Source organism: Egretta garzetta, unplaced genomic scaffold, assembly GCF_000687185.1.
Source record: "Egretta garzetta isolate BGI_Z169 unplaced genomic scaffold, ASM68718v1 scaffold594, whole genome shotgun sequence".
In the NCBI taxonomy this organism is placed as follows: Eukaryota; Metazoa; Chordata; class Aves; order Pelecaniformes; family Ardeidae; genus Egretta; species Egretta garzetta.
The window spans coordinates 813,020-838,408 of NW_009259578.1; the positions used below are offsets into that span (position 1 = coordinate 813,020).

General features: G+C 35.9%; 1 protein-coding gene across 1 annotated transcript in view; it reads left to right on the top strand.

Moving 5' to 3' along the window:
* The window catches only part of UGGT2 (UDP-glucose glycoprotein glucosyltransferase 2), a 207,786-nt gene that overhangs the window by 115,592 nt on the left and 66,805 nt on the right, over nucleotides 1–25,389 (top strand). The window contains exons 4-11 of the mRNA XM_009637705.1: nucleotides 1,280–1,362; nucleotides 9,574–9,704; nucleotides 10,782–10,894; nucleotides 15,161–15,335; nucleotides 17,299–17,395; nucleotides 18,450–18,531; nucleotides 21,094–21,194; nucleotides 24,369–24,468. Of these exons, the coding sequence (XP_009636000.1) occupies nucleotides 1,280–1,362; nucleotides 9,574–9,704; nucleotides 10,782–10,894; nucleotides 15,161–15,335; nucleotides 17,299–17,395; nucleotides 18,450–18,531; nucleotides 21,094–21,194; nucleotides 24,369–24,468 (882 nt within the window). The remainder of the gene's footprint in view (nucleotides 1–1,279; nucleotides 1,363–9,573; nucleotides 9,705–10,781; nucleotides 10,895–15,160; nucleotides 15,336–17,298; nucleotides 17,396–18,449; nucleotides 18,532–21,093; nucleotides 21,195–24,368; nucleotides 24,469–25,389) is intronic.

The window sequence follows — 25,389 nt, forward strand, 5'->3', positions numbered from 1 at the left end:
TTCCTCTCTCGGCCGTGGGGGCTGGGGGGGCAGGTGGGCTGTCAGAGAGGGATGGCTGCCTGTCTCTCCTCTTCCTCTGTCGGAGGGTGTGTTAAAGTACTCCTTCGGTGTAGGGCCTAACTGTTTCCCCTCTCCGTAAAGCGCAACGGATGGTGCTGACAGGCTTTCCCACATTTTAAGTGTGCTGTTTAAGTTGCTTTGTATTTAACTTACTCAGATGTTTTGCAGTTTAGGTTGAGGAGATGTGACGGGCCAATCTCCGCAATCCCTCCTTTCCACTGACTAACAGAAATCTCTTCGTCTCACTCCAATTAGTTTACTTTCAGTCATGAATTAAATAATTATGCATAAGGGTATCAGTGAAGATGTGAAGCTGTAGTAGTAAGACACATTTGTTTTTAAAAAGGTATTCTTAATTTATAATCCTAATTTCAAAATGGGAAGTGAAAATGTGTTCCAGTATTATGTGCCTTGTGGCTCCCCTGCCAGTTTGGTTTAAAATCTAGGGGGGTTGTTTTGATTTTGAACTTATTTGCTGCTGTTTGGAGAACTCCCATAAAAGGGAGAATTGCAAGCTTCTGTAATCAAAGGAGTGGCAAACTTGCAAATTAAAGATTAGAAAACAATACACTCACGCTAGCAAGTAGATCCTTTTGGCAGACATAAGGTGTGTGGAGGGAAGCAGCTGATGTTCCCTTAATAAAAAACACAAAACTAAAAAGTGTTACCAGTGAATAGAAGAATGGTATTTGGAATAAAGCAAACCTTACCGTTTATGCTTTGTAAGGATTAACCCATCTTTGAAAGTGTTCCAGAGAATGGGGAAGCCCTCTGCATAGCAGAGTAGACATTGTCATTGATAAAAGCCTGTAATTTAATTAAAAACTATAACCTGACAAAGTGTGTGTTCTTGTTTGTATATTTAGCCACTATTTAAATAGTTTGTGTGCTGAATTGATTTTATTTATAATCATATATTGGAATACCTGTGGAAAAAATAAAGTGAAAAATTGTGTTTTATTTCTGTATCAGAGAATAGTCTGCTTGCTTTACAGCTCTGATAGTTGAGTTCAGATTGGTAGTATTTTGTTCAAAATTTCTTTTAACCAAAATATAACACTGTTAAGTGTGTTATGCTACAGAGATGTTAGGTGGTCATTGAATACCTAACAGTTGGATGGTGCTGGGTATTTGTTATTTTAAACAACTGAAGATTTTTACTGTGGTACATCTTTGGACAAAGTCAACCTATGGACAATTAATTTTTATTTTTAAACAGTGAATTTATTGCAGAAGATGGTAATGAGAAGTTTTGGCAGTTCTTGGAAACTGTACGAGAATTAACAGTTTATAAGCAAGGAGGTGAGTTAAACAGCATGCTAGTTTTAACATATTGTCTTGTACTGTATTTAACTTTTAAACATCAAGCTAACACGTTAACTAGTTCCAGTCAGGTAAAGCCTAACTCTTCCACTGTTGCTTGCTAGGTAGTTTTCTTTCAGAAATTTGTAGCATATTTTCCCCTGGGAGCTCAGCCTGTAGAGGAGCTCTAAAAGCAAGGAAGACGAGATGGACTGACTTGTTGTTACAATATGGAACAGATTAAAGATACCTGCTGCCTTATGTGACTTGGCAAGAGTTTACAGAATATTCAGACTTCGTGTTTTGTGTAAGGTGGATATTTGTAGGGGAGAGAATCCCACAAAAAACTAAAATGAGAAGGCTAGCTAAAGGAAAAAAAAAGAAAAGGATGACCGAAAAAGGCTTAATACTTTTAGATGGCAATACTGGTGTTTGAGAACAAATGTTTATCGCTGTCAAAATAGGATTAAAAAAACCTTGCATGATTAGACACAAGAATATTAAGTTGTTAGAAGTCTGGAGAGAACAAAGCATAAAATCCAGCAAATTAAGCATAAAATCCAGCAAATTAAGCATGAAAGTGGGTCACCCCAGAAGATACCTTGGAGAGCAGTTTACTAGAAATGGCCATGGTGATGAAAAATTTGGAAACCTACCAGGCTCATAAGTTGGCCAATATTGGACCTGCTTGGTAGGTCAGTAGATGAACAAGGTGAAAAAAAGCTTCCAAACAAGGTAAGGCTGTTTCGATTTGCTCTTTACTTCAGAATAGTACAGTTCTTTAGGCAGGAGTATGAGGACCTGATGCTACCACTAGAAGAGACTTCAGGTAAATTGAATGTTGCATTAGTAGTCAAAAGGTAACTGATTGTAGAGAGGTCATGCAGGAAATGGCAGAGACATGACAGAAATGAATCCTTGTTATGTGAAAAATGCTGTGTACGGGAGGGAGAACTTAAGAAACAAGATGCTTCAACAATTGTGACTGGCTGAATGCAAGTCAAAAAGAGATCATGGTGTCCATGTGGATAGGTCAGTGAGAATGCTATTTGAGCGCTCAGCAATGCCCAAAGCAGCTGCTAAACTTAATAAATTGCTAGGAAAGGAACAGGGACCTCCATGGTAAACAATGTTTTGCTGCTTGTGATTCCATGATATGCTTCCGTGTTGTGTAAAGTGTGGTGTTCTACTTTGCTGTCTCCCCGTGTTTTCCTCTTCATTTCTTTAGAAAAGATGTAGTAGAAGCAGAAGATGTACAAAGAACTGTGATTATAGTTGTAGGATGTCAACTGGAGAGGTGAAAAAAACCAAACCAAAATTACTGCAAGCTGATGAAAACTCAGGATGGTCTGAGGTCAGAAGTATAAACAAAACCAGAGAGAATTGCTAAGCACATTAGGCCTGGGTAGTGAATGCTGCGCAGAGCCATTCTGTTTAAGGGGATGAGGACATGGAAAATGGAAGTAGGTGCAAAATTCGACCTGTGGTCAGTTGCTAGTAGTGTTTGTTGAGGCAAGTACTGTTGATAAATACTGTTTAAGGTCTGTGTTGATGCATAGGACAGTGCCATGGGTTACATTCTCCACAAGGTTGTGGATGACGCAAAACTGGGAGGAGAAGTTGAGAAGCTGGAGAGTAGGGCTGCCATTAGAGGGGCCTTAGCAGGCTGGAGAGATGGACCAACAGAAACATTGGGAAGTTCAGCAAAGGTGCTTTACAGATTCCCACATGTGGGCTGGAAGAACGTCGGCAACAGTGCAACCTGGGCATTGACTGAATAGAAAGTGGTTTTTGAGAAACTGACCTAAGAATTCTTGTCAACAGTAAGTTGCATTGAATTCTTATGCCTGTGAACACCAATTGTATGCTGGGCTGCATTAGTAAGAGTGCAGCTAGCAGGTCAAGAAAAGTGATTATTCCACTGTATGTGACACTTGCAAGACTACCTCTGGAGCACTGCACCCAGTTTGGGGCTCCCCGTTACAAGAAAGATGTGGACATACTGGAGCAAGTATAGGAGAGGATCACGACAGTGGCTGGGGAACTGGAGCAGATTTCTGAGTAAAGGCTGAGACAATCGGATTTTACTCAACCTGAATAAGAGAAGGGTAAGGAGAAACCTTGTATCCTCAACTTCCTAATAGAAAGGTATGGAGAAGATGGAGCCACGCCCTTCATGAAGGTGCACAGTAATATGACAAAAAGCAATGGGCACAAGTTGAAACACAGAAATTTTGGTTAGATACTAGGGAAATGTTTTTGCTGTGGGGTTAGGTATACACTGAAGCAGGCTGCCCTGCAAGGCTGTGGAATCTCTGTTCTTGGATGTACTCAAAACTGCTGCATGAGGCCCTGAGCAGCCTAATCTAGCATTGAAATTGGATGTCCTCTAGAAGTTTGGATGAGGTGACCTCTAGAAATCACTTTTGACTTTAATTACCTTTTTTTTTTATTTTTCAAATCCTAAGTGGTTTAGATGCAGCTGATCTTGCCTTGAGACAAGGCTGATGTATTAGGTGATGTGTCAGGGTTTTTTGTCAGCCATCTCTTGTCTGCTTGCTTGGATCGACTTTCCAGGGAATTTGAAGTTATAGAGACACTATTAGTGGCACAGATGTCTGTTGAAATTTGCTGTTAGCTGCGTAGTTTACCTCTTTCACCTGGATAAACTCTGTGTGATTGACAATAAATACATTACCAGTACAACGATCTGCATGGTCTATCTTGCCAATAAAGTATTAGATGCTTGTAGTGGGGAACCTTGAGAATGTGCTAAAAGATTACTTAAATTAAGCAATTGATATGTATGTTTATTTATCATTATGGCCAACGAACTCCTATGTTTATAATGCAGGAAAATTTAAAGTTTTGGCATCAAGTGGTTTTCCTAAAAGTCAATTCATAGTTGGGGTAGTATTATACAAGCAAACCAATGCTCTTCATGAACAGAATGAGAAGGAAAGATTCAGTTGTAGAGGAGAAGAAAGTGGTTATTTAAGGACAAAATCACATCAATATGGATTCTTCCAATTTAACAGTGTCTTACTGAAGTCAACATGCTAAGTGTGAAATAGAATTATTATGAGCATTGTATGTATCCAGCAATAGTTAAGCCACTTTCAGCGGGGAAGTCAGCATTAGACATGTACAATAAAATGGTCAGCTAGTAATGAATACTGATACTGAAATACTGGAGAGGCATAGTTGCTGAGGTGTGTAGTAGTACACCTCTGAGGAGAAGTTGGTTCTCTGGATGGTGTGGAATGGGTTCTGTCTTAGGTGTCGAGACATATTGACGTAGAGGGATGTTCATGATTCATTAAAGCTAAGCAACAATAACAATTTGCACAAATTAAAAGTTCTGGCTTAAAAAGGATTGGTTGGGGTGATTGACTCTTCAGTTATCCTCTGGAAGTTATCAAGAGTGGATAGGATGGATAACTGGGAAGTAAAAGCATTGTTTTTAAATAGAAATGTTTTCACAGAAGGTAAAGAATTACTAGATTTGAAGCTGAAAAACTGGGTTTATAGGAGAATTAGATGATAGATTTGTATCCCAACCTACTGCTGAGTATTTCAGAAGAGTTGTGAAGTATTAAAGCTGAAAGGCAACTTAAAAAATCAAGTATCTTGGCTTTTTTTTTTTTTCTTTTAAATCATTCCTTGGATTTTCCAATCTGTTGCTTATCAGTTCTCAAAACTTGTTATTTTAAATTTAGAAAAATCAACATTTGTTGTTAAGTTGCTCATTTAAAATATTCAGCTTTAGCAAATTAGGTCTAGTAGTGGTCTGTTTAGCTATGATATAAGTAGCAATTGAATGGATTTGGTAGGAACAGTGCATATGGAATTTGGTAAAGCATTTAGTCTGGTGATGACAGGACAAGGGGTAATGGTTTTAAACTAAACCAGGGTAGGTTTAGACTAGATATAAGGAAGAAATTCTTTACAATGAGGGTGGTGAAACACTGGAACCTATGACTCTATGACTCTATGACTCTATGACTCTATGACTCTATGACTCTATGACTCTATGACTCTATGACTCTATGACTCTATGACTCTATGACTCTATGACTCTATGACTCTATGACTCTATGACTCTATGACTCTATGACTCTATGTATTTGGTTGTTTTAACATTTTCTTTAATATGAACTCAAATCAACTTGGGCATCATTGAGATTATACACTATGAAAACGATCAAAAGTTAATGATGGGATACACTATATTGAATTAGAGTGAGGTCTTCAGGTAGCACGGATGACATTGTGTATGTCTACTTAAGATGCAACATACTTGCCACCAGGCTTGTGGAAGATTTGGAAATGCAGATGATGCTATTTTGGGCTGCATGTGTGTTATAAAGAAATAAAAGCTGCAAAAATTTCATATTAAAAAAAAGCACAGTTAGTTACAAAACACTGAAGATTGCATTTTAAACTTACTGCTGCTTTTGTATCTCAGAAGGTTTATTTAAGAACACAGAGTGAAGGTAAGTAGCCAGTTCCCTACCGACTAATTATAACTTGAGTGTTTACTGTCTTCCCAAGTGGTTCAGTTTATATATTGAATTTTCAGCAGCCTCTTAAATACATACTTAAAAAAAACAACCCACACAAACATATTAATAGGGAAGCTATTTTCTCTTAAAAAATATAACTGTATATTACATATAAACAACAATCATGCAAATTATTTGTTGTAATCTAGAAGAGTATACATTATTCACAAGTAAATTAGATAAGTATTTTTTCACTTATGTATCAACCTTAAAGATTCAAGAGGAATCAGTTTCACAAGCATGGTACTTCTATAGTAATTGTGCAATAAAATAAAATACTCCCTCTCTACTGGCATCTTGCTTGAATGTCATAGGGATCTGACTGGCCAGTGATTGAACTGCTGTTACCTGGGATCTATAATTCCCTAGCTGATTTATAGATACAGATATACACATCTATGTGGTTGGAACAATCCCCATACTCTCATCCTTCAAAATAATGATCCCAGCACCCTGTTCTTGTCTGACAAATTACATCCCTTATGTTTACCCTCCCTGCCTCCCGTGCCTCAGTACTTTGAATTCTCCTGAGGGCCACCAGCATAGATTCAGATTAATTTTGTGCTGGGTGTGCATGGGATCTGAGGAGCTGTGATATAGACCTTTACTTTCCTTTTGTGACCAGCCTGGTTGTCTCCTTTAAATTATTTTTAATCTACCTGTGATGTGAGATACTGCTGTCGATTGTGGATAGTAAATGCTGGTGTTTAAATATGAGTCTGCTTAGCTAGCTGTTCAGTTCTTGTAGTCGATCTAATCAATTTGGCTACAGGAGTTGAGAGAGCTATTTAGGTGACAAATTTAGGCGTCTTTACAGTGAGCTAAATAGCTTTTCAGGTTGTGTTGGCTGCTAGGCTATATCTCTCTTGGCTAGAATGGAAGTTTACAGATACATAGCTCATACACATGCATTCAGATATCTGAAATCTGGAGCTGTATCCTATTAATGTCTCATTTATTTATTTTTAAATCAACTTTGTTAATGAATTTAGTGGGAATATGCTATCATGCAGCATTTTATGACCAGAAACATCTGTTTCTCCATGGTTCCCTGTAACATCCTGAGAAATTTATTATGATTTCTACTCTTTGGCATAGAGTGCAGTGTTAAAATGTGCCTGGAGGGCAAGTAGTTACTAAGTTTCAAGGAACAAATTCTATGTGAAAATAATTTACAAAAACATAGTTCTGTATGTAATAAACTTTAAAAAATGTTTTTGCATTAGGTGGATCACATAGCATCGGATGTGGATTAATTTATCTTGCTGAAGTTTAAAGTACATTTGTAGTCTGAGTGAAGCCAGCAGTGTTAACATAAGTTGAACTAGTAGGAGTGGATGCATGATTTGATACATGTAACCTTGTCAATATGTTTTACAAACACTTTTGAAGGCACGAGAAATTCTTTTTTTTTACTTTACCCACTAAAATCATTATTGTCTTATCTTCCAGAGCAAAAATGTCAGCTGTTTTATATACAGCAAGAAAAGCATAGCTGGAATTTTTAAGCCCAAGAATTTAAAGACTTGTGGTAAAAATATTTTATTGAGGTGGTATCTTTAGAACTGTATATTTAATAACTCTTCATTGTGTTCAATAGAACGTTATTTGGGGCTGAGTGGAGAGGCAGAAATTTCAAATTGAATTTTTGTTTTTGTGGAGATAATTTGAAGAAAATTTGAAAGTACAGTTACTGGAAAGATGTTTCAATCTGGAAGTATTTGCCACTTTCAAATTTTTTACATTCACTGCTTGGAATGTGTGAAGCCAAATTTATCTAATTTGAGTTCTGCCAGGGCTATGTGTAGGTTTAGAAAATATAGAAGAGATGGGTTTTTTGGTCCATTGAATTTAATGTTAGACACTAATGATCATATACAATATATGGGAAGGCAGCTTTCTGGAAATGCAGATCATACTGTTTTGTAATCTTAGACTTATTATTTTTTTCTAGTGAATTACAGCAAACTCAGCCTTTCTAAATAATGACTTCTAAGAAGGAAGAAAAGGCAGAAAGGAGATCCTAGAGGCTTTAAGAACAAAAGAAGGTTAGGGATTGTAAAGAGGAAAGTAAAGAGAATAGGAAGTGCTTAGATATGAAAACTGTATACAGAACTGCTGGAAGCAGTTAATAGATATTTCCATTTCCAAAACTGTGGCCTGCAGGGCTCATGTGGTCTAATCTTTTGCTGGAATCCTAGGCCATGGTGAGGGAATGGATTTTGACTGCTGCAGTCATCATTTGATATGAGTACTTCTGAGTTCTACTGAAGCTGAGGCAGGTAAAATCTAATAGGTTAAATCACGTGAGATGACTTTCACACTGTGTAAAAATTTGGTGCCACTTTGGACCCTTAAAGAGGTTTCCTGCTAGGATGATCATTCCACTTTCACAGCAAGAGCACCTTTTAAAATAAGGTGTTGACCTAAGAACACAGATAAATTCAAGCTTGACAGCTAGAATGGTTGCTCTCCGCAAAGTGCTTTTCCTTTGCTGCAGATTTTCACCTTTATAGAACAATATTTGAATTACACATGAAAAAGATCTTGAATCACTGCAGTTTTCAGGTAGTATATATCAATGTAAGTAAAATACATGCTGACTACAAAGATTTTTTTGGGGGGGGGGTGGTAAATTGGCAGTTCTGGACCGCTTCATGTGTGTTTCGGTTCTTCCTCCTGTGGAAGAGCAACCTCTGGAACAGGGATGGTACACAATGCTTGGTATGGTCACAGCTTCAGTTCTCTGACTCTGTGGCTTGTTTGTGCTCAAGAATATCATATAGTACAATGTATACAGCCTGATTTTAAATTTTGGTGAGCTTTATTCCTTAAACAGATACAGATCTTTTTCACAGCTTGATAAAACTGTTATATTACAACCTCTTTCTAAATAGGCTTCTTTGCCTCTTAGTCCAAGGACAACATGAGAATATTCACTTGAATATGCCTTTAGAAGAAGAAATGAAGGTTAATTATTTTCAACCAATGTTCTTTATTATCACTTCTGTCATTCCCAGACACCATCCACCTTCATTCTTACTTGGAGTCTTAATTTTGGCCTCAAGAAGGCGAGATATGCAGGGCGGGGGAAGCCTCTTCACATCCATTCTCATATTCTTGTTTATCATGTATCTTTAAGGAAGAAATAGGATTTGTGAAAGTAGCCCAAAGAATGTCACCTTTAGAGATTTTAATTTATGTAAGTTGCACGGTTGGAGTGTTCTAAGGCTAAATGTGAGGAAGTAATTTATCAAATAATGCTGGTTGAAAGTATGTAACCTTCCAAATTTGTGTTAAAATGCTAGCATAAGCTTGACAAATAGAAATAAATGAATAAGCTCTATACAAGACTTTCTGTATGGGTCTGCAGAGAGACATTATTGTCTTGAGTGGATTTTTATATTGCTGAAAATGATTTAGAAGTTAACTAGTGCTACAGTGCTCACTTTTGTTGTGTTTATGTTGCATTAGACCTTTAGAATTGGTAGTACAAGAAACAATTATTGGTAGACAATGTTCAAGACTTGAACTGCCAAGCAGAGCTCACATAATATTTGCCTATTATGTACCACAAGTAGATACGCCACCTCATGTATGGCTAAATACTAAAAGTTTGTCTTTTTTTTCTTTTTTTCTTCAACAGATTCGGAGCATTCCTACTATAATTTAATCTTGAAGAAAGCGGGACAATTTTTATCCAATTTGCAAATCAATCTATTGAAGTTTGCACTTTCCATACGGGCATATTCTCCAACTGTTCAGATGTTTCAGCAGGTGACTGTATTATCTGATATATTTGGTACATGACTTTATGTGGTACTTTGGCTGCAGAGTAAAGAATGTTCATTATTACAGTTCGTTAAAATATATGCTGACGTTATTTGGAATTGAACATGATCCATTTGTATTGACAGGAACAAATATTCATGTTTAATTGTATGGATAGCATTCTTTTCAGGGTAGAATTTTTGGAATTGTTCATTTTTAAAACTCGGGTGTGGGGTTTTTTTGCAGTGTTTTAAATAATCCTATGGGAATTCAGACATTCCCAAAGTAGGAAATTTCCTGTGGCTTCAAGTCATTTGTATTTGTTATTTAGTGAATTTCTCATCTCTCTCATTATTTTAGTATTTGAAAAGTTGAAAGATAGAGTAGTCAAATACCTGCTTTGTTAATGAAAAAGTGGGAGGACATAAATTCACTGTGCCTTTAGCCTAAAACTGCTCCTCCTCCTTCTAGCAATGCCATGTTCAAGATAGAAATCCATTTTTCTGAAAGATAATAAGCTGTAATAAAGTTAGGGGTTTTTTTGCAAGTGTTCTCTGGAGGAATATCATAATCTCAGACTCATGTCTTTTCATTTTACCTTTCATGATTCCCACTTTACATGGGAATAGCTGAATAGAGTTTAAAAGAAAAAAAAAAAGGCGGGGGGTGGGAAGGAGAGAGAACCAAAAATTTACATTAATTGTTTGGGATTTATTGGATAGCAGTCAAATCTTTGTACATTAACATGATTGCTGATAGTGGCTAAAATTAAAAATATCTCAAGAGTACAGGCTGTGATTTCAGCTTGTGGAGGAGAGTTCTCAGCGCTGTCTTTACAGAACATAAATGGACTTGCATTTTCTGGAGTTTGACTGCATTTGATAGACTCCATGTCACAAAGATTATAAGGTCTTAATCTTCTAATATTTTCCATTACTTTCTTCACATGTACCCTATTTTGAATGGGCTTAATTAGAAACACAACTCAATGGCAGCTGTTGAGTTATTTTAATCAAAGGGATGTGAGTTTAAGTTGAAGTGCAATCAAAGCATTCTGGTTGAGTATAATTGTTGAAATACTAGATTGCAGCTGATGAACCTCCACCAGAAGGCTGCAGTGCATTTGTGGTTATCCATGAGAAGCACACCTGTAAGACTAATGAAATAAAAAAGCTGCTGAAGAAGGCTACTAAGAGGTAAATGTAATGATCTGTTTTTAAGAGGAAAAATAGATTACTAAAGAGGAGAATGTATTATTGCATATATACTTGTAGTATTTTGAAATTTTATGTTCTACTTACTTGGTAATGCCAAGGCCATAAAACCCTGTTTACTGGATATTTAAAGACATACCTGTTTAAAGCATACGTTATTTTAAAAAGAGTTACTTTTGGGTTTGAAATAGCTCAAACACTTACTGTTACAAGAATTCATCAAATATGAGTCAAAGTAGGGTTTTAATGTAAAATCATAGAGCTTTGTTCCTCTAACCACATGGATTATTTTGTACTTCTTCCCTTTTTCTTGGTAGGGGATAGTCAAGTTTAAGTTAGAAGTACTTTCTATACAAACTTACATTTAATGTGTCTGAGACAGTACTTCTGCTGACAGACCTTTCTACATAGTCAGTGCCACTGTATTTGAGATTTTCTGGATTGTAAGGGCTTGGCACAGGAGTGGAAGAGGAGTCTACCTCAGCTGGAATAACCTTTCCTCACCTTGTGCTAGACTTTGCACCTATTAAGCCTTTCTGCAGGTTTTGTCCTGTGGAAACTAGCATCAGTCCAGAATGAATTTGGGCCATGAAGTAAAATAATGTAGAACCTATCAAAATAACAAATAATAACAAAATAATGAAAGCAAAATGTTTAATCTCTATTAAAAAAATTCATTTGTATTTTTTCAAGACCTGTATGTAGCATTTTTTTGTTTGGTTTTTTCCTGCAATGATCAAGGCCTCCATAATATTAGTGTCCATACCCTCAACAACTTCATGGAGATATGTAGAGCTGAAAGATGATTTAGTTGGGCATATTTCTTGGATTTTGCTTTCTATCAAATACAAATTGGAAAAAAAAAAACCTCCCTGAAAACTTATAAATTTGTCTCTTTGGGCATGGTTCCTTCTGAAAACAAATTGGTGTTCTACATGTGTGTTTTATAATATTTTCTAAGTCCATTGATACATTTACAACCTACTAAATCATTGTCTTCTACTTACTCAATAGCCAAGGTTTTTGCAAAAACACTTCACTGTCTAGTTTGCAATGTCCTGTTTTTAGCTATTATTATATTTTAACACGTGTCTCTTACTTTCTTAACATAAATTATTTGTACTATGTTTTGGCTTTTAAAATGACGTTGAGTTCTTCTGGTCATATGGTAGGGCATCATGAGACCTTAACATTTTATCGCAATACCTGAATATACTCATCTTCTAAAGCATTTAACTGGATTCAACACATTCTCCTTTCTGGAGATACTATCCCCAAATTTACAAGATTCTGGAAAAATAATGATACCAAACATTAATTTTAAGAACTCACAACAAAACCAAAGTTCTTTCTATCAAATTGTTCTTGTGTTTTGGGTAGTTTTATGTGCACCAGTCACGTTACAACATTCAGAGCTGCAGGGACAAAATCTTGATAAATCTCCTGTCCTTCTCCCCACCCCAAAAGTAGCTGAGTTACTCAAATATTTGGAGTTTGTGGAGCTAGACTTTGAGAAAAACATGTTCACCTTCAAGTATTTGTTTCCACTGTTATTTCTAGTTGTACTCTGGGTAGCAGATGCTTTTCACTTGTGCTGGAGATGTTTAGCCTAGGTAATATAAATAGGGCTGTGTTCCTGTTCTCCCTGTTCTATATGGTGAACAAATGATATATGGAACAGTGTGCCATCTCACTCTTGGTTCCTCAAAACCAGTCATTCTTTTTGTATGTGGCTTTTATGAAAAGAGATCTTTTTGTTTTATTGATTCCTATTTTCAACTGTTTCATTTTTCTTTCTTGTCTTCTGTCTGTCATGACTCTTCCCCTTAAGCCAAGCCAACTTAAGTTAGGCTTTCAGTTGTGTCCTAAAGTTCCCCATATTGGATGAGGACAGTAGAAATGTTCTATTTTTAGTCATGATAGTTTCAGATCTCACTGGAAGAGAAAGAAGGGGCTGCAGCATTATTTTGTGCAGATCCGTCAGCTCAACCTGAGATCCAGGAAGTCTCAGGCTCTTTGGTCTCAGGAGAGCCCAAGTAGTCTGCATGTCAAGACCAAGGTTTTGCTTCTTCTAGTCCTTTATGCAGCAGCTACTGTGATTTGATCTGTTGCACTTTGAGCCACATTGAAATAGACTGCATGGCTCTAATTGGAAGTATTTTGTGTGGAGTTGCAATGGGCTGCTCAAGGCCTCTGGACTTTTCAAAGAAAGATCTTCAGTGGTTAAATGGTTAGGATTGGTTATCTTGCTAACTCTCCAAAAAAACAACACTAAGATTTCTGGGGCTATTGCTGCCAAGAGCAGAAGCATTGATGGGAATCACATTTTGCTTAAAAAAAATCAGAACCTTAGAAAGTTGGTCAGTATGCATGTCTGCCCTCTTCTGTCCCTCACATTCCTTCTGCATCCCATCTTGGCAACTATCAAGGCAAGCATGTGGTTACCTGTACTACCCTAGTAACTGGTTAGCAAGTGCTGAACTCCACATCCATTTGTTTTTTTTTTTTAATCTTTTTTTTGTCTGTCCAACTGCTGTTCATTCCCTTTCAGGCAGCTTTCTCATGAGAATCTCTTATGGCAGGAAATAAATTACCTTTTAGCTCTAGGAGCAAGAGAATCAAATACTTCTCACGGCTATTCAGTGTCGAAGAGAAACAGAGAACGGAGGTTTATCCTGGATTTAGAAGGGCCAAACGCTTTGATTCTCCAATCCAATGTCATTATGGTAGCTCTATGCAGTGTTATTTCACTGCAGCACTTCATTTTTTTAGTGAAGCTTGGTCATTATAGTATAAAATGCTTCCTTTGAGACTGTCAGTGATCAAGAAAGTCACAGCAGCACTTTGTACCCACCTTTAGAGATCAGGAGTCATTCTTCTGCTATGCCTAGGTGACGAGTTAAGAAAAGAGAAGCTTCCTTGATTTAGCTTCTCAACTCTCTATAAATTACTTTGGCAGTTCTTGTCTCTCTGGATATGAGAAGGAAGTTCCACAAGTCACATCCCATATGTATGCTTTCACCGGGGCAAATCTGGATCTGTTTTTGAAGAGGGCCTGCTCATTCAGGAGTTGTTTCAGACTCCGTCAATGACACCTGCTTTGTCTGCCTTGTCCTGTGATGACAGTGGGACATCTTCCCTAGTATTTCTGTGACACATGGCTGCAGGCACATGAGTTAATTCTCAAACCAGGCCCCTCCTTTTGTCTCTGCCTTACAAGTGTGGTCTTTGATTGCATACCTACCAAGCTGACATAGGATGTTAATATTAACAACATCCCTGGGTAACCTGATACAAATTTGCCCTGCTTTGAGGGAGGAATTGGAGCAAATGACCTCCAAAGGTCCTTTGCAATATAAATTATTCTGTGGTTTTTATATTGAAGATATTCTTAACCTCTGCATCACAAACTGTGGCATGTAGAGTTCTGCTCACACCTTTTCAGTATGACTTTTCAATAAGCATCTAGTACACGCATTTCTGCAGTGCATGTTGGATTAGAGTTTCTCAATTTGCCTTGGAGAGGTTTAGAGGGAGTTTACTGGTCATTCAAGTGTAACTATGCAAAGGCAACTTTGAAAAAGAAGTGTACTCATCAATAATTAGCACCTTGAGTATATTATTCCATCATATCTTCTGTTACTTTTCCATCTTTCCCAGGTTTTATTCAAAAGATGTTTGCAGTCATCTAAGAAATCATTGCAGGTGTAGAAAGCATAACTTTTATACAGTTGTGGCTTTCAATAAGGAGGGTAGGTAGGCAGTCAAATTTTGCACAATTAGCTAAATTAACAGTTTGGTGTTAAAGCATAACCACAGCCAGCTTCCATGTGTGTTAGTAGCTTTCTCAAACTTCACTGAATATCCTCCTGCTACTCTTGTTACTCACTGATTGCTCTGTACATCTCTAATAGATGTAATGCATCATTTAAATTAAAAGGTTCAAGCTGTAACTGATTGTGGGACAAAATCTCTAAGTGCTGTGCTTTTCATTTGCTCTTTGTGTTGTAATTTGATAAAATACATTAAAATTATTTATAGATGATGATGATTTTTCACTCTTAGACTTTAATTTGAAAATTTGGTGTTCTAAGTTTGTTTGTGAGAAATCGTGATTATTTTAACGTGGCTTGTATACTTTTAGCATATAAGCCCTTACTATTTTTTCAGTTATGAAATAGAAAAACTAGTGCTGTTTTAATTTTTTTCTGAATATATAATGTCACAATTATTTGTTTTTAAAACCAGACCCAGGCCATATCTTTTTAAGGGAGATCATAAATTCCCAACTCTTAAAGAAGACGGCCCAGTGGTTGTTCTTTATGCAGAAATGGGTACGAAAGACTTTGTCAAATTCCACAAGATTTTGTCTGAGAAGGCACAAAAGGAGGAAATTGTTTATGTTCTCCGGCATTATGTTCAGGTATGCACTTCAAATTAACATTGATTCAGTAAACTGTTAGTATTCTGTCTTTATTTTTCTTGCTTTTGGACAAACCACATTTTCTACACTTATTTTTGCATTTGCCTAAATCATGTCCAGTATATATTCTAATTTTAAAACTTCCTAGATTAAATGATTCACTGAATACAAACTTTGAAGCTGGGAAAGCATGATAATGTTGTCTAATCCTGCATGCAAGTACTGTTTGCATCACTGATTGGTCTTGAAATATCTCTTTTTTGGTTACATCTGGGTTTTGTACATTGTACGAAGATCTTGGGTGAATCTTGGTGCAGCAGACTGAACATATTCATAACAATAATTAGAAAAATGAGAGCTAGAGTAGAAAATCACTTATAATTTTATACTCAGTATAATCTCATATGTTGGTTGCAGTACAGCAGCATGGGCTATCAGAGTCAACACCACTGGTGTTTTTCAGCATTTGCATTCAACAGTGTCAATATTTTAAACATGACGTTTCTGAATGCTTTTAACGTATTCTTCCCTCTGAATAAACAACACAAGACAAATGCCAGTACATGGAACTGTATCATCCCCAATTTTGGTTATTGGAAGCTTTTTGTAATTTATATTCAAAGTACAGCTCTTAAATACTGCAGCTAATAAAAGAATAATCTGATGAGGTGAAAGGTTGCTGTGATTTATGTAGACCAGGTGCTTCAGGGAGATGAGATCCATAGTTTGCAGATGACTTTGAGTTGTTGGCTCACAGTAAGGAAACAGGGAATTTGAGGAAACCAGTCTTAAATTCTAAGTTGTTTAGGGGTATAGCTTTTACTGAACTCTGTTCTTCTTTTATGCCATTTTTTTTACAACTGAATACCTACAGTCTTCTTGCTCTGACATGCACCATGGTCCTCCCAAATGCCTGTTGTCTTCCTCCCTGTACTTCCTCTCTCTTCAGACTGCTCTTTTTCCTCCTTCCTCACAATATCCATTTTTATTCTTTGGTTCCCACTGAGGCAGATTCTCCGTCCTTCTTTGCATTAAATGCCAGAAGAGGGAGCATTGAGAGCAGAAGAGGTACAGTCTTTCTGCTGTCATTTTTTTTTTTTTTTGCCAGTATCATTGAGACTGCTTAGGGAGTGCAGTGCTCTCTGCACTAAGATTTGCTTAGAGGACCGACAGAGAACATCCCCAGCCCTGCTGGGTTTTCAGTTGTGGGCTGGAGGATTCTCAGTACTGAATGACGCTTAGAAATTGTAAGCTAAAGCTGAAAGGCTTTCAAGAATTGCTGCTGTGCCTGTGCAAACTGCATTTTGGAAAGAGGACTTTCATACATTTTGGGAAAATCAGGGCACATTTTCAGAAATGATTATGCTCTGAGTAACGACACTATTGAATGTCAACCACTCCAAAGTTAGAAATACTTGTTTTTAATAAGTGTCATCTTGTTTTTAGCAGATATCTCAATACATTTTCTTGATCTTCCTTGTAGATAGTGATTAACTCTTTCATCAAAACTCTTTGAAAGAATCAGCCTGATGCAGAAATAGAGAATTTCCTCCTAACATGCTGAAGTCTGGCAAAATTACAGAGAAATTAACAATAGTTTAAAATGTGAATTGTAAGGCGTCAATAATTTGTATAGGGTGCTACCAGCTCTGCCTGTTCCAGTCCTCCTTCTAATATTATGTGAAGGGACTACAATTTTGACACAGCCTTTCTGTGATCTGCAGGAGATAAATGAAGGCCTTAATTTCTGTTACACACCTTCTCAATGGACTGTCAATATGCCTTGCATGACTCTTACAATTTGTTTGGTGTAGTGTTTTGTACTTTTAATCATAAATTTAAAGATTGATTTAAGTTATGGCTATCAAACATTTCAAAGTTACATCATTAGATATTGGTAATCTCCTATAAATACAGTTTTTTAAGTTATATTTTTTGTTCTTTAAAATAATATCATCAACAGAAACCAAGTTCCAGAAAAATGTATTTATCTGGATATGGTGTAGAACTGGCAATAAAGAGCACAGAGTATAAAGCAGTAGATGACATACAGGTTAAAGGTATGTGGGGGTTTTTTATTTATTTCTGATATCTTATTGGAGATACTATTGAAATATATTATAATCTTCAGTTATAAAGTCAGTAATGTTTTGAAGGTTATACTTACTTCCTTTTTACAGAAGGAAGTCTCAGGCATTAGGAACCAAGACATCAAAATATATGTGAGCATTTGTAAACAGCTGTGCTTAGGCTATAGTTCATTACCTAACCTCTAATTGTTGTTTTCTATGGCTCTTCAAAACGTAACCCATTCTTATTCCTTTCAATAAGTATAAGACTGTTTAACCTTTGTTCTTCAATTACATTATGTTTGTTGGCATCTCTAATTTGCTAATTACTGCAGTATTTACACATTAGTGTTTCAAGGGTGAGGGGTTTTTTTCCAAATTTATGTGGAAATACTTCCACAATCTTCTGTTGGAAAGATGTGCTGTGTCATAGAATTTGGTACCAGTGTATGTTACTATATGCTGAAATGAGACATTTACTGCAGAAAGTGGTAGCTATAGCATTCTGACACAGAGAAATCTGTGTGGCCATTTACAATATATAAAGAAAGTTAGTTAACTCTCTTTGGTAAGAATAAGGTTTAATAGCCTTTGAGTTATGTCAAAAATAGTTTAATTTTTTTAAGGGAAAGAAACTGGTCTCTGACTTATGTCAAATGCTAGCTGGAGATTTAAGTGCTTTAAAGTCATCATTTTTCAAGCATAAATTTGGTAGTCATTGGCTGATAAGAGTTATACCTTACCACTTAATCAAACTGAGAAATTACTATTTGGGGAAGTGAACTATTTAAATATATCAATTTCATTTATATCAAAATGTAACCATTGGATGAATTATATTTAAAAATTAATTTGAATGTTGCTAAGTTCTGTAAAGTAATTCATTCTGATGCCAAAATATAAATGCCTAAATATAAATCTAATTGAAATTACGTCTGGAATGGCAACTTTCTGATAGTTTCTGTTAACTGTTTTATAATTCATAAGAACATAATACATCAGTAACTTTCTTGATTTATATTGTCTACATGTGCTATGTGTTCAGGAGCAAATGAGACAAAAGAAGAGGAAGATGATGATGAGAGGGAAGAAGGTGATGTCCAAGGATTTCTCTTTGGCAAATTAAAGTGAGTTGATCTAAGTTATAATTAAACTTCTGCATTTGTGTCTTGAACCTGAATCAAAAATTTAAAAAATTTTATAGAAGTGAGATTTGTGTTGGGAATTAATTGCTACTGGTGAAAATTCTGACTGATTTTTTTTGTGTATGTCTTGTGAATGTAAAGATGCAACAGTTGTTTATTCTGGTCATTTCAATTATTGCTTTTAGTTTTCTAATTCTCTTAGAATATATACAGTAAACTGTTTCTAATGTAAAAAAATTCCTTCTGGGCAACAGTCACAAAAACTTAGAATACCACATTTTCCTGTTTGTGTCTGCAGTGAATTGTTGCTGCTGCTTCTGTTTTCAGATAATTAGAATCAAAATGTTGGTTTTCAAAATGCAAGTAGTAGCACAAGAAATCCAAAACCATGTGGTGTTTTTAAAATGCATAGTCATTCATTTCTTAGAGCTGATATTTCTTGGAAGATATGCTTATTATTGATGTCTTCTTATTTTGGAGTTCATGAATTTGTGTTCAGTTCTAGCAGGAACTCTTTTATCTCCAAGTTACAATCTGTTAGATGAAATGGGATGCTACGCTATCGAGGACTCCTCCCAGTCCTCCATTGATGGATTCATTTTGTGGTTGCAGTCATCAAAAGTGCTTCCCTCTTCCTGTAACAGATGCATGCAGTGAATCATAAATCTTGGGGGTTTTTTCTTCAATAAGAAACTTGAGTGTGGTTATTCTCTAATGTCATTCTCTCTATTATTATTTAAAGCAAATAGTAAACTTGTCTGTAGAAATTCTCACCAGGCTGTAAGTCTTCTCAGAATTCAGAGCTGCTAATGCTGTCTAAATTCTTGAGAGCCCATCCCCTTTCTGCCTTTTTTAAAGTGCAGCCAGATCTGTAGGTTTCCTTGTTGTTTCACCTATGTATTGGAGACCTTCCACAGGAAGTAATATCAAACACTTATGTTGTATCTTTATCTGAGCTTTTTTTCTTCTTGGATTGTGCTAGGTTTAGCTATACTTAGGTTCTTGATGTTGCACTGTGACTAAGCTGTCAGATAATTACTCAGACTTTTTGACATTGTTCCTAGACTAATTTTTTTTTTCTTCTCCTTTTCATACTGGAGATGAAAGAGGTATTTCAGTAATCTGTAAATTGTCCCTCAGTTATAGCCATGTCAAAGGTTGTACTTTTCTCAGCCGTGAAATAGTTATGAATGTAAGCAGAATACATAAAATCTTAGAAATAGAACTATTTGATTGTGTAATTTAATATAACTCAATACCACATTATGATATGTATCCAGAAAAGGGTAGCTTTTTTCAGTTGGCTTTATGTGTGTTTGATTTTGTGCCTACATTGACCATAGTGTAAGTGAACAAGAGAAATGAGGACCAAGCATCAATAATAGATCTTGTTTGTGGCTTGTGGCTAGGTCTTATTTGTCAGTTGTCTTTTGTTCACAGAAGAATTGAAGATCTGAACAGGAAAAAAAAAATACATATCATTAAGGTAAATTTGCAAAGGCAGCAATAAAAACAGTAATTAAAGAGTTCAAAGCTAGTTATGAGTTTGCTACTTCATAGAGGGGTTTTTAAGAGTACAAACTATGTCATTTCTTAGTCTATGTTACAAGTAAGAAGAAAAAAAAAGGAATTTTTCTGGTTTTGCTTCCCTTTTCAGCTGAGTATGCTTTCTTCAAGGAACCTGGACTATACTTTAATTCCAGAATATCAGTGTTTATCAGTGATATTTTTCTTTTTCTATAAAGAACAATCATTAATATCCAACAGCTAAAAAAATGCAGAGGAAAGGATTCCTTGTGAAACTAATTAATATCTGAAATAAAATATGAAATATTATGGAACTTAAGTCTTAATGCTTTTGATGTCTGGTTTTTAGCTACTTTTTGCTTCTTGTTCAAGACTTCTAGTAGAAGAATCTTTTGAAATCTAATTGAGATTTTTTGACATTCGAGGATGTCTTGTAGCAGCCTGAAGTCTTTGCCCTGAAAGTTTCTTGGCCCAATTATTTTTTGGAAGAAAATAGCCAGGCTGTTGGGCACCATGCTCTTCCTCAAGTTTGACTAGTGGTTTGTGTGCTCAGTAGCTTGATTTTGTCAATAATGTTGATTTATAAAAGATGTTCTCAACAATGCCTTGCCTTTATCTTTTGTAGGTAATATAACAAACTGGGTATAGTCACAGTTAATCTATAGTACAGTTAGGTATACATTATGCTATAGTAAACTAACTGTACAGTTACCTGTGTTGTGTATGAATACTATTTAATCTTTGAGTTTATTCCATCAAAATTTATGTGACAGGGTTTGAGACAGATGACTACAAAAACAATTGATCTCCTTTTTGTAATTAACTGGTTTTTAGTCCTCAGAAGTCACCTCTTCTCACACCAAATCCTCCTTTTTGTTTTAAGAATGAATTAAAATTTTAATTCTTGCTTGTTACCCTAAAGATACAGTATTATCTGTGAGCAGTACCGTGGATAAAAGCTGACATTAATGGATGTAATTGATTTTGCCTTTTAAAAAAAAAAAAATTGTATTGTAGACAGATGCATCCTGATCTGAAAAATAACCTGCAAGAGTTTAAAAAACATCTAATTGAAACTACTAACAACATGGAACCCTTGAAGGTTTGGGAGCTACAGGGTATGTATTGCATTTTTCTGAATTAACGCAGTACTCTGTTTAATTTTCCTTTGTTATGTTGATGTATCAACATTATGATAAAAGCTCCTTTTAAAAAGAGACATATGCTTTCATAAAAATGCAGTATTATAACAAGTATTTAAAAAGAATGTGTTGGTATCTTGTCCTAGTATTACATGCTAGAAATTAAAGGAGCATTGAAGTAATTTTGTAAGATGGAGAATCATAACTAGCTTTACTGATTTTAAAGACAGAAGTTAATGTTGCCTGGTTTTCTGCCCAATGTGCTATCTTGGATGTTAAATTTAGTTTCAGATATTTTTTTGAGAGGTCAGGCAAAAATATCATTTTGACATGACCATTGAGTCGGTACACAAGACAGCTTGTTTTCTTTAATTTATAAATTCTAAATTTTATCAGTGTATTGGAGTTCACATTGATACATTTTCTTAATATAACATCAAATGGAAGAACATGCTTTTAAAAGCTTTCCTGTGGAAAAGGAGAACAAATATGAAGAAGTTGATTTCTAAATAGCTTCTATGCTGATGACCTGCAGGACATTCTGTAGCTTGAATGGAATTATAACTCACTCTAAAATAGGTCCCTAAAATGTCATGACACTTAAGTTTAGGCAACTAAATTTTGCCTGTTGCTTTCTTCAGTTTTAGAGGACAACCTGATCAAAACTGATTTGCCTTTATACTAGTGCAATGAAGAAGACTGAGCAATCATCTGAACTTCAGTTTCTTTTTGGGACCCTGACTGTTATGGTGCTTCCACGCAGTATCCAGTCTGAAACTAGCTACTTGAGATAATTGTGGTTCACTTGCAGTCTTTTATCAATCAATTCCCCTTAAGCTGCAGGATTTATCTTGGTCAAAAATTTTAAAAAAAATTGAAAAGCATTGCATTTCAGTTCTCCTGAGAAATCTACTGTGCAAATAAAAAGAAAATTCTCTTTTTGTCTATTTAATTTTTTTTTTACATGATTGAATACCACTCTGTTGATGTTTAAGCAGAAGCAGCTGTGAAACTTTCATCCATTTAGTGTCTACCTTCAAAAGCCAGTACAAGGTCTCTATTTAGTGATGGTCTTTTCTCTGGTGTCATGGCTATATAAATAAAAAATTAAATTGGTGCTGCTCCCCAGGCAATCAGTTCATACAGTGTTGACAGCAGTTTAGCATTGGGATGCTTTTTGTTGAGTGCGAGGAAGACCGGTACTGGCTTGTGATAAGTACATTCAGTGCCTTTTCAGACGGGGGGGTCTTCAGTCCCCTCTTTGTATGGTGCAGTTGTTTTGATACTCTTACTCCTGACATGTCTGGGTGCTTTCTCTAGTTCATTCTTAATAACTAATTATAGTGGCTGAGATAATGGCTCAGCTACTGTCTTGATTTCCTTTAATTAGCTTCCAAGTAAAAATTAACTAAATTCAACCAAAACTCCTTCATCTGTAGGGCATACTTCTATTTATAAATGACCCTAAACACCATTCAAGGGTTGTCTTTCAAGAGTCTTTATGTTTTAGGTAAGTAATTAGGTTTACTATTCATAGTGAAAAATGATGCACAGAGTACCAATGTGGTATTCCCTTTAATAACTCATTCTTTTGTCTGTGTGAACAGCCTCTTGATCTCTAGTGCTTCATTAGCTTTCAAAGCATACTTTAGATCTGTTTTAAGCTCAGGATCATCTTTTCCCCAAGGTGCCCTACACTGCTGTCAGCTGTGTTAGGGTGCCACAAGGGGAGATCTGTAAGTGACAGTCCCTGACGAGAGATAACCAAGAAGGTAAAACGACATGTCAGTTTACGTCGGTGGGATTTGAATAGTCCTACACTAGCTGTTCAGCATAAAATGGAAATTATTAACAATTAATGAAGTATTTTAAAAGTGTATGTCCTAAGTGCACAGCAGGTGAGGCATCATGATCTGTAGTAAGAGCAGCATTTGGGTATTGCTTCACCTGATCACAGCTTATGTGGCTGTTAAAATGAATCTGAAACGTTCTTTTTGAAAACAGTGATCTCTTTATACTTTTTGTTAAAAGTATTAAGAAGTACCAAATTAACATTCAGCCTCTCAGACTCACGGGTTTTTTTCCAGCCAAGGTGTACCTTATCAGGCTAAACTAGGAATGTGTGTTATTCACTTCTACTCAGCCTTTTTAAAAAAAATTCCTAATTGCTTCAAAGTTCTACTAGGTGGCATCCTCTATGACTTTCTGCCCAGCACTTTTTACTATATGTGGCATCAGCTTTCCTTAAACTGAATGACCCAAGGCCTTCAGCTTCTGCAGATTATGAGGACAAAGCATCATTGCCCTGAGGTAGTTAGGCAGACTGTATCCAAAGTACATGAAAGCACCTAGTATATTGTTTCCTTACCCTATTGGTAGCAAAATTGGACTTTCTCCAGTTTCATGTGCCAAAATTTGTCACACCCAAGTCAGGCACCAGAGAAGGCTAACTGAATTCCATCATTGTTTTTCCAGTGTAGGCAAATGAATTATAAACTGTTCTTGAAAACGAAAAGTTACTTCATTCTGAGAAAAGCGTAGAGGGAAAAATTAGATCCCTTTAAAATTATGCTAGACACTTAGGAGAAATTAAATTTGACAGTAGATTGGCCTTTCTTTCATGAGTCTCCATTTTATCTTCCTATGAAATTGCTGCTACTCTTGAAAATTGTATGCCTCACATGCTCAATACAGCCTTCTACAGTCTGTTCTGTGAAAATCTTGGGAGGTTCAGGAGCTGGAAAGATCTTACGGAAAGATTTTACTCTTTACTGCAGTTATGGGGGTCTGTGGGTTGGTGTGTATCTAGGTTTGAGCATGATACCCTTGTGATACTTGCATAATACCATGTGATGAAGTCTGTTTTTCTGTGTGTTTTTGTAAACTTAGAAATTACATGTATAATGTGTATGCTCAAGACAGCGAAGCAGAATTCTGTAGAAAAGCCTGAATTTGGTATTTCCAACTTTTAAGTGCCTGTCTTTTCGACCTTAATAATGTTACTTCATAATCTTTTACTGTGTATAACTGCAACATAAAAATATTAATAGTGAGAATGTATCTATGGAACAATTTTCTGATTGTAGGCAGTATTGATTGAGAGTGACATTTCCAGCAATTTTTTTTTTTTTTTTTTTTTTTTCCCCCCAGATCTTAGCTTTCAAGCAGCTGCTCGAATTATGTCTACCCCTGTTTATGATGCCTTAAAGGTAATGAAAGACATAGCTCAGAACTTCCCAATAAGAGCCAGGTATGATACTTAAGCTTGTTTTTCAAATACTGGTTTTTTATGTTTGTATTTGAATTTAATGACAGTAATACAGATTTATATCCAAATCCTGCAGTCAGATATTCATGTTTTACAGCTTGCTAGATGGATTCCAGGCAATTTCATTGAGTAGAAAATAAGTTCTGGAAGAGTTCATGATAGGTCTTTCAAATGTGTCCTGTCTGATGGAGGAGATGCCATGAAGGCATCCTAATCCTTGAGGCACTTATGGTTGAACGCCTAGTCCTACCAGCTTTTACTGGAATGGTATTTTCCCAGGTGGAAAATTCTGTTGGATTAATAGCAAATCTACTCACAGTAAGAAGAGGCAAACTTCTATCAATAAATTTTGTAGGGGATACACCCACATTAGTTCTAAGCACAACATTGCTGACAAGATTGGGCCCCAGTTACTGTATGTTAGTGTCCTTACTGGGGAAGATCTCTGTCCCATAACAGATTACTTAAAAGATCAAGATAAATATTAAATAAACGAATAAAATTTTCCTCTGTACTAATATTAAAATTTGCTCTTCCTGTAAGCCAATTGTATTGTAGTTGAGAAATGCTTTTCTTTAATCAGTTCTTCATGTAATCCTATCAGCAATATTTGCTTGATTTATTGAATTAAATATGATGCTAAACACAATTCTTAACTCCATGTGCTTTCACATTTTACAACTCTTGTTTAATTATCACAGTGTTTCATTGTCGTGTCTGATTTTCTGTTAGAGACAATCTACACTGTAATAGAAAAACTACCTTTGTAACATCCTGTTACAGGGAAGAAAAATAACTTTTTAAATACCTGAAACATTAGTTAAGAAATAGTAAAGTACAAGTTTACACTTAGATTAACAATACGAAAAAGCAGCTTTCCATTAGAAGATAGTGGAAACGTAC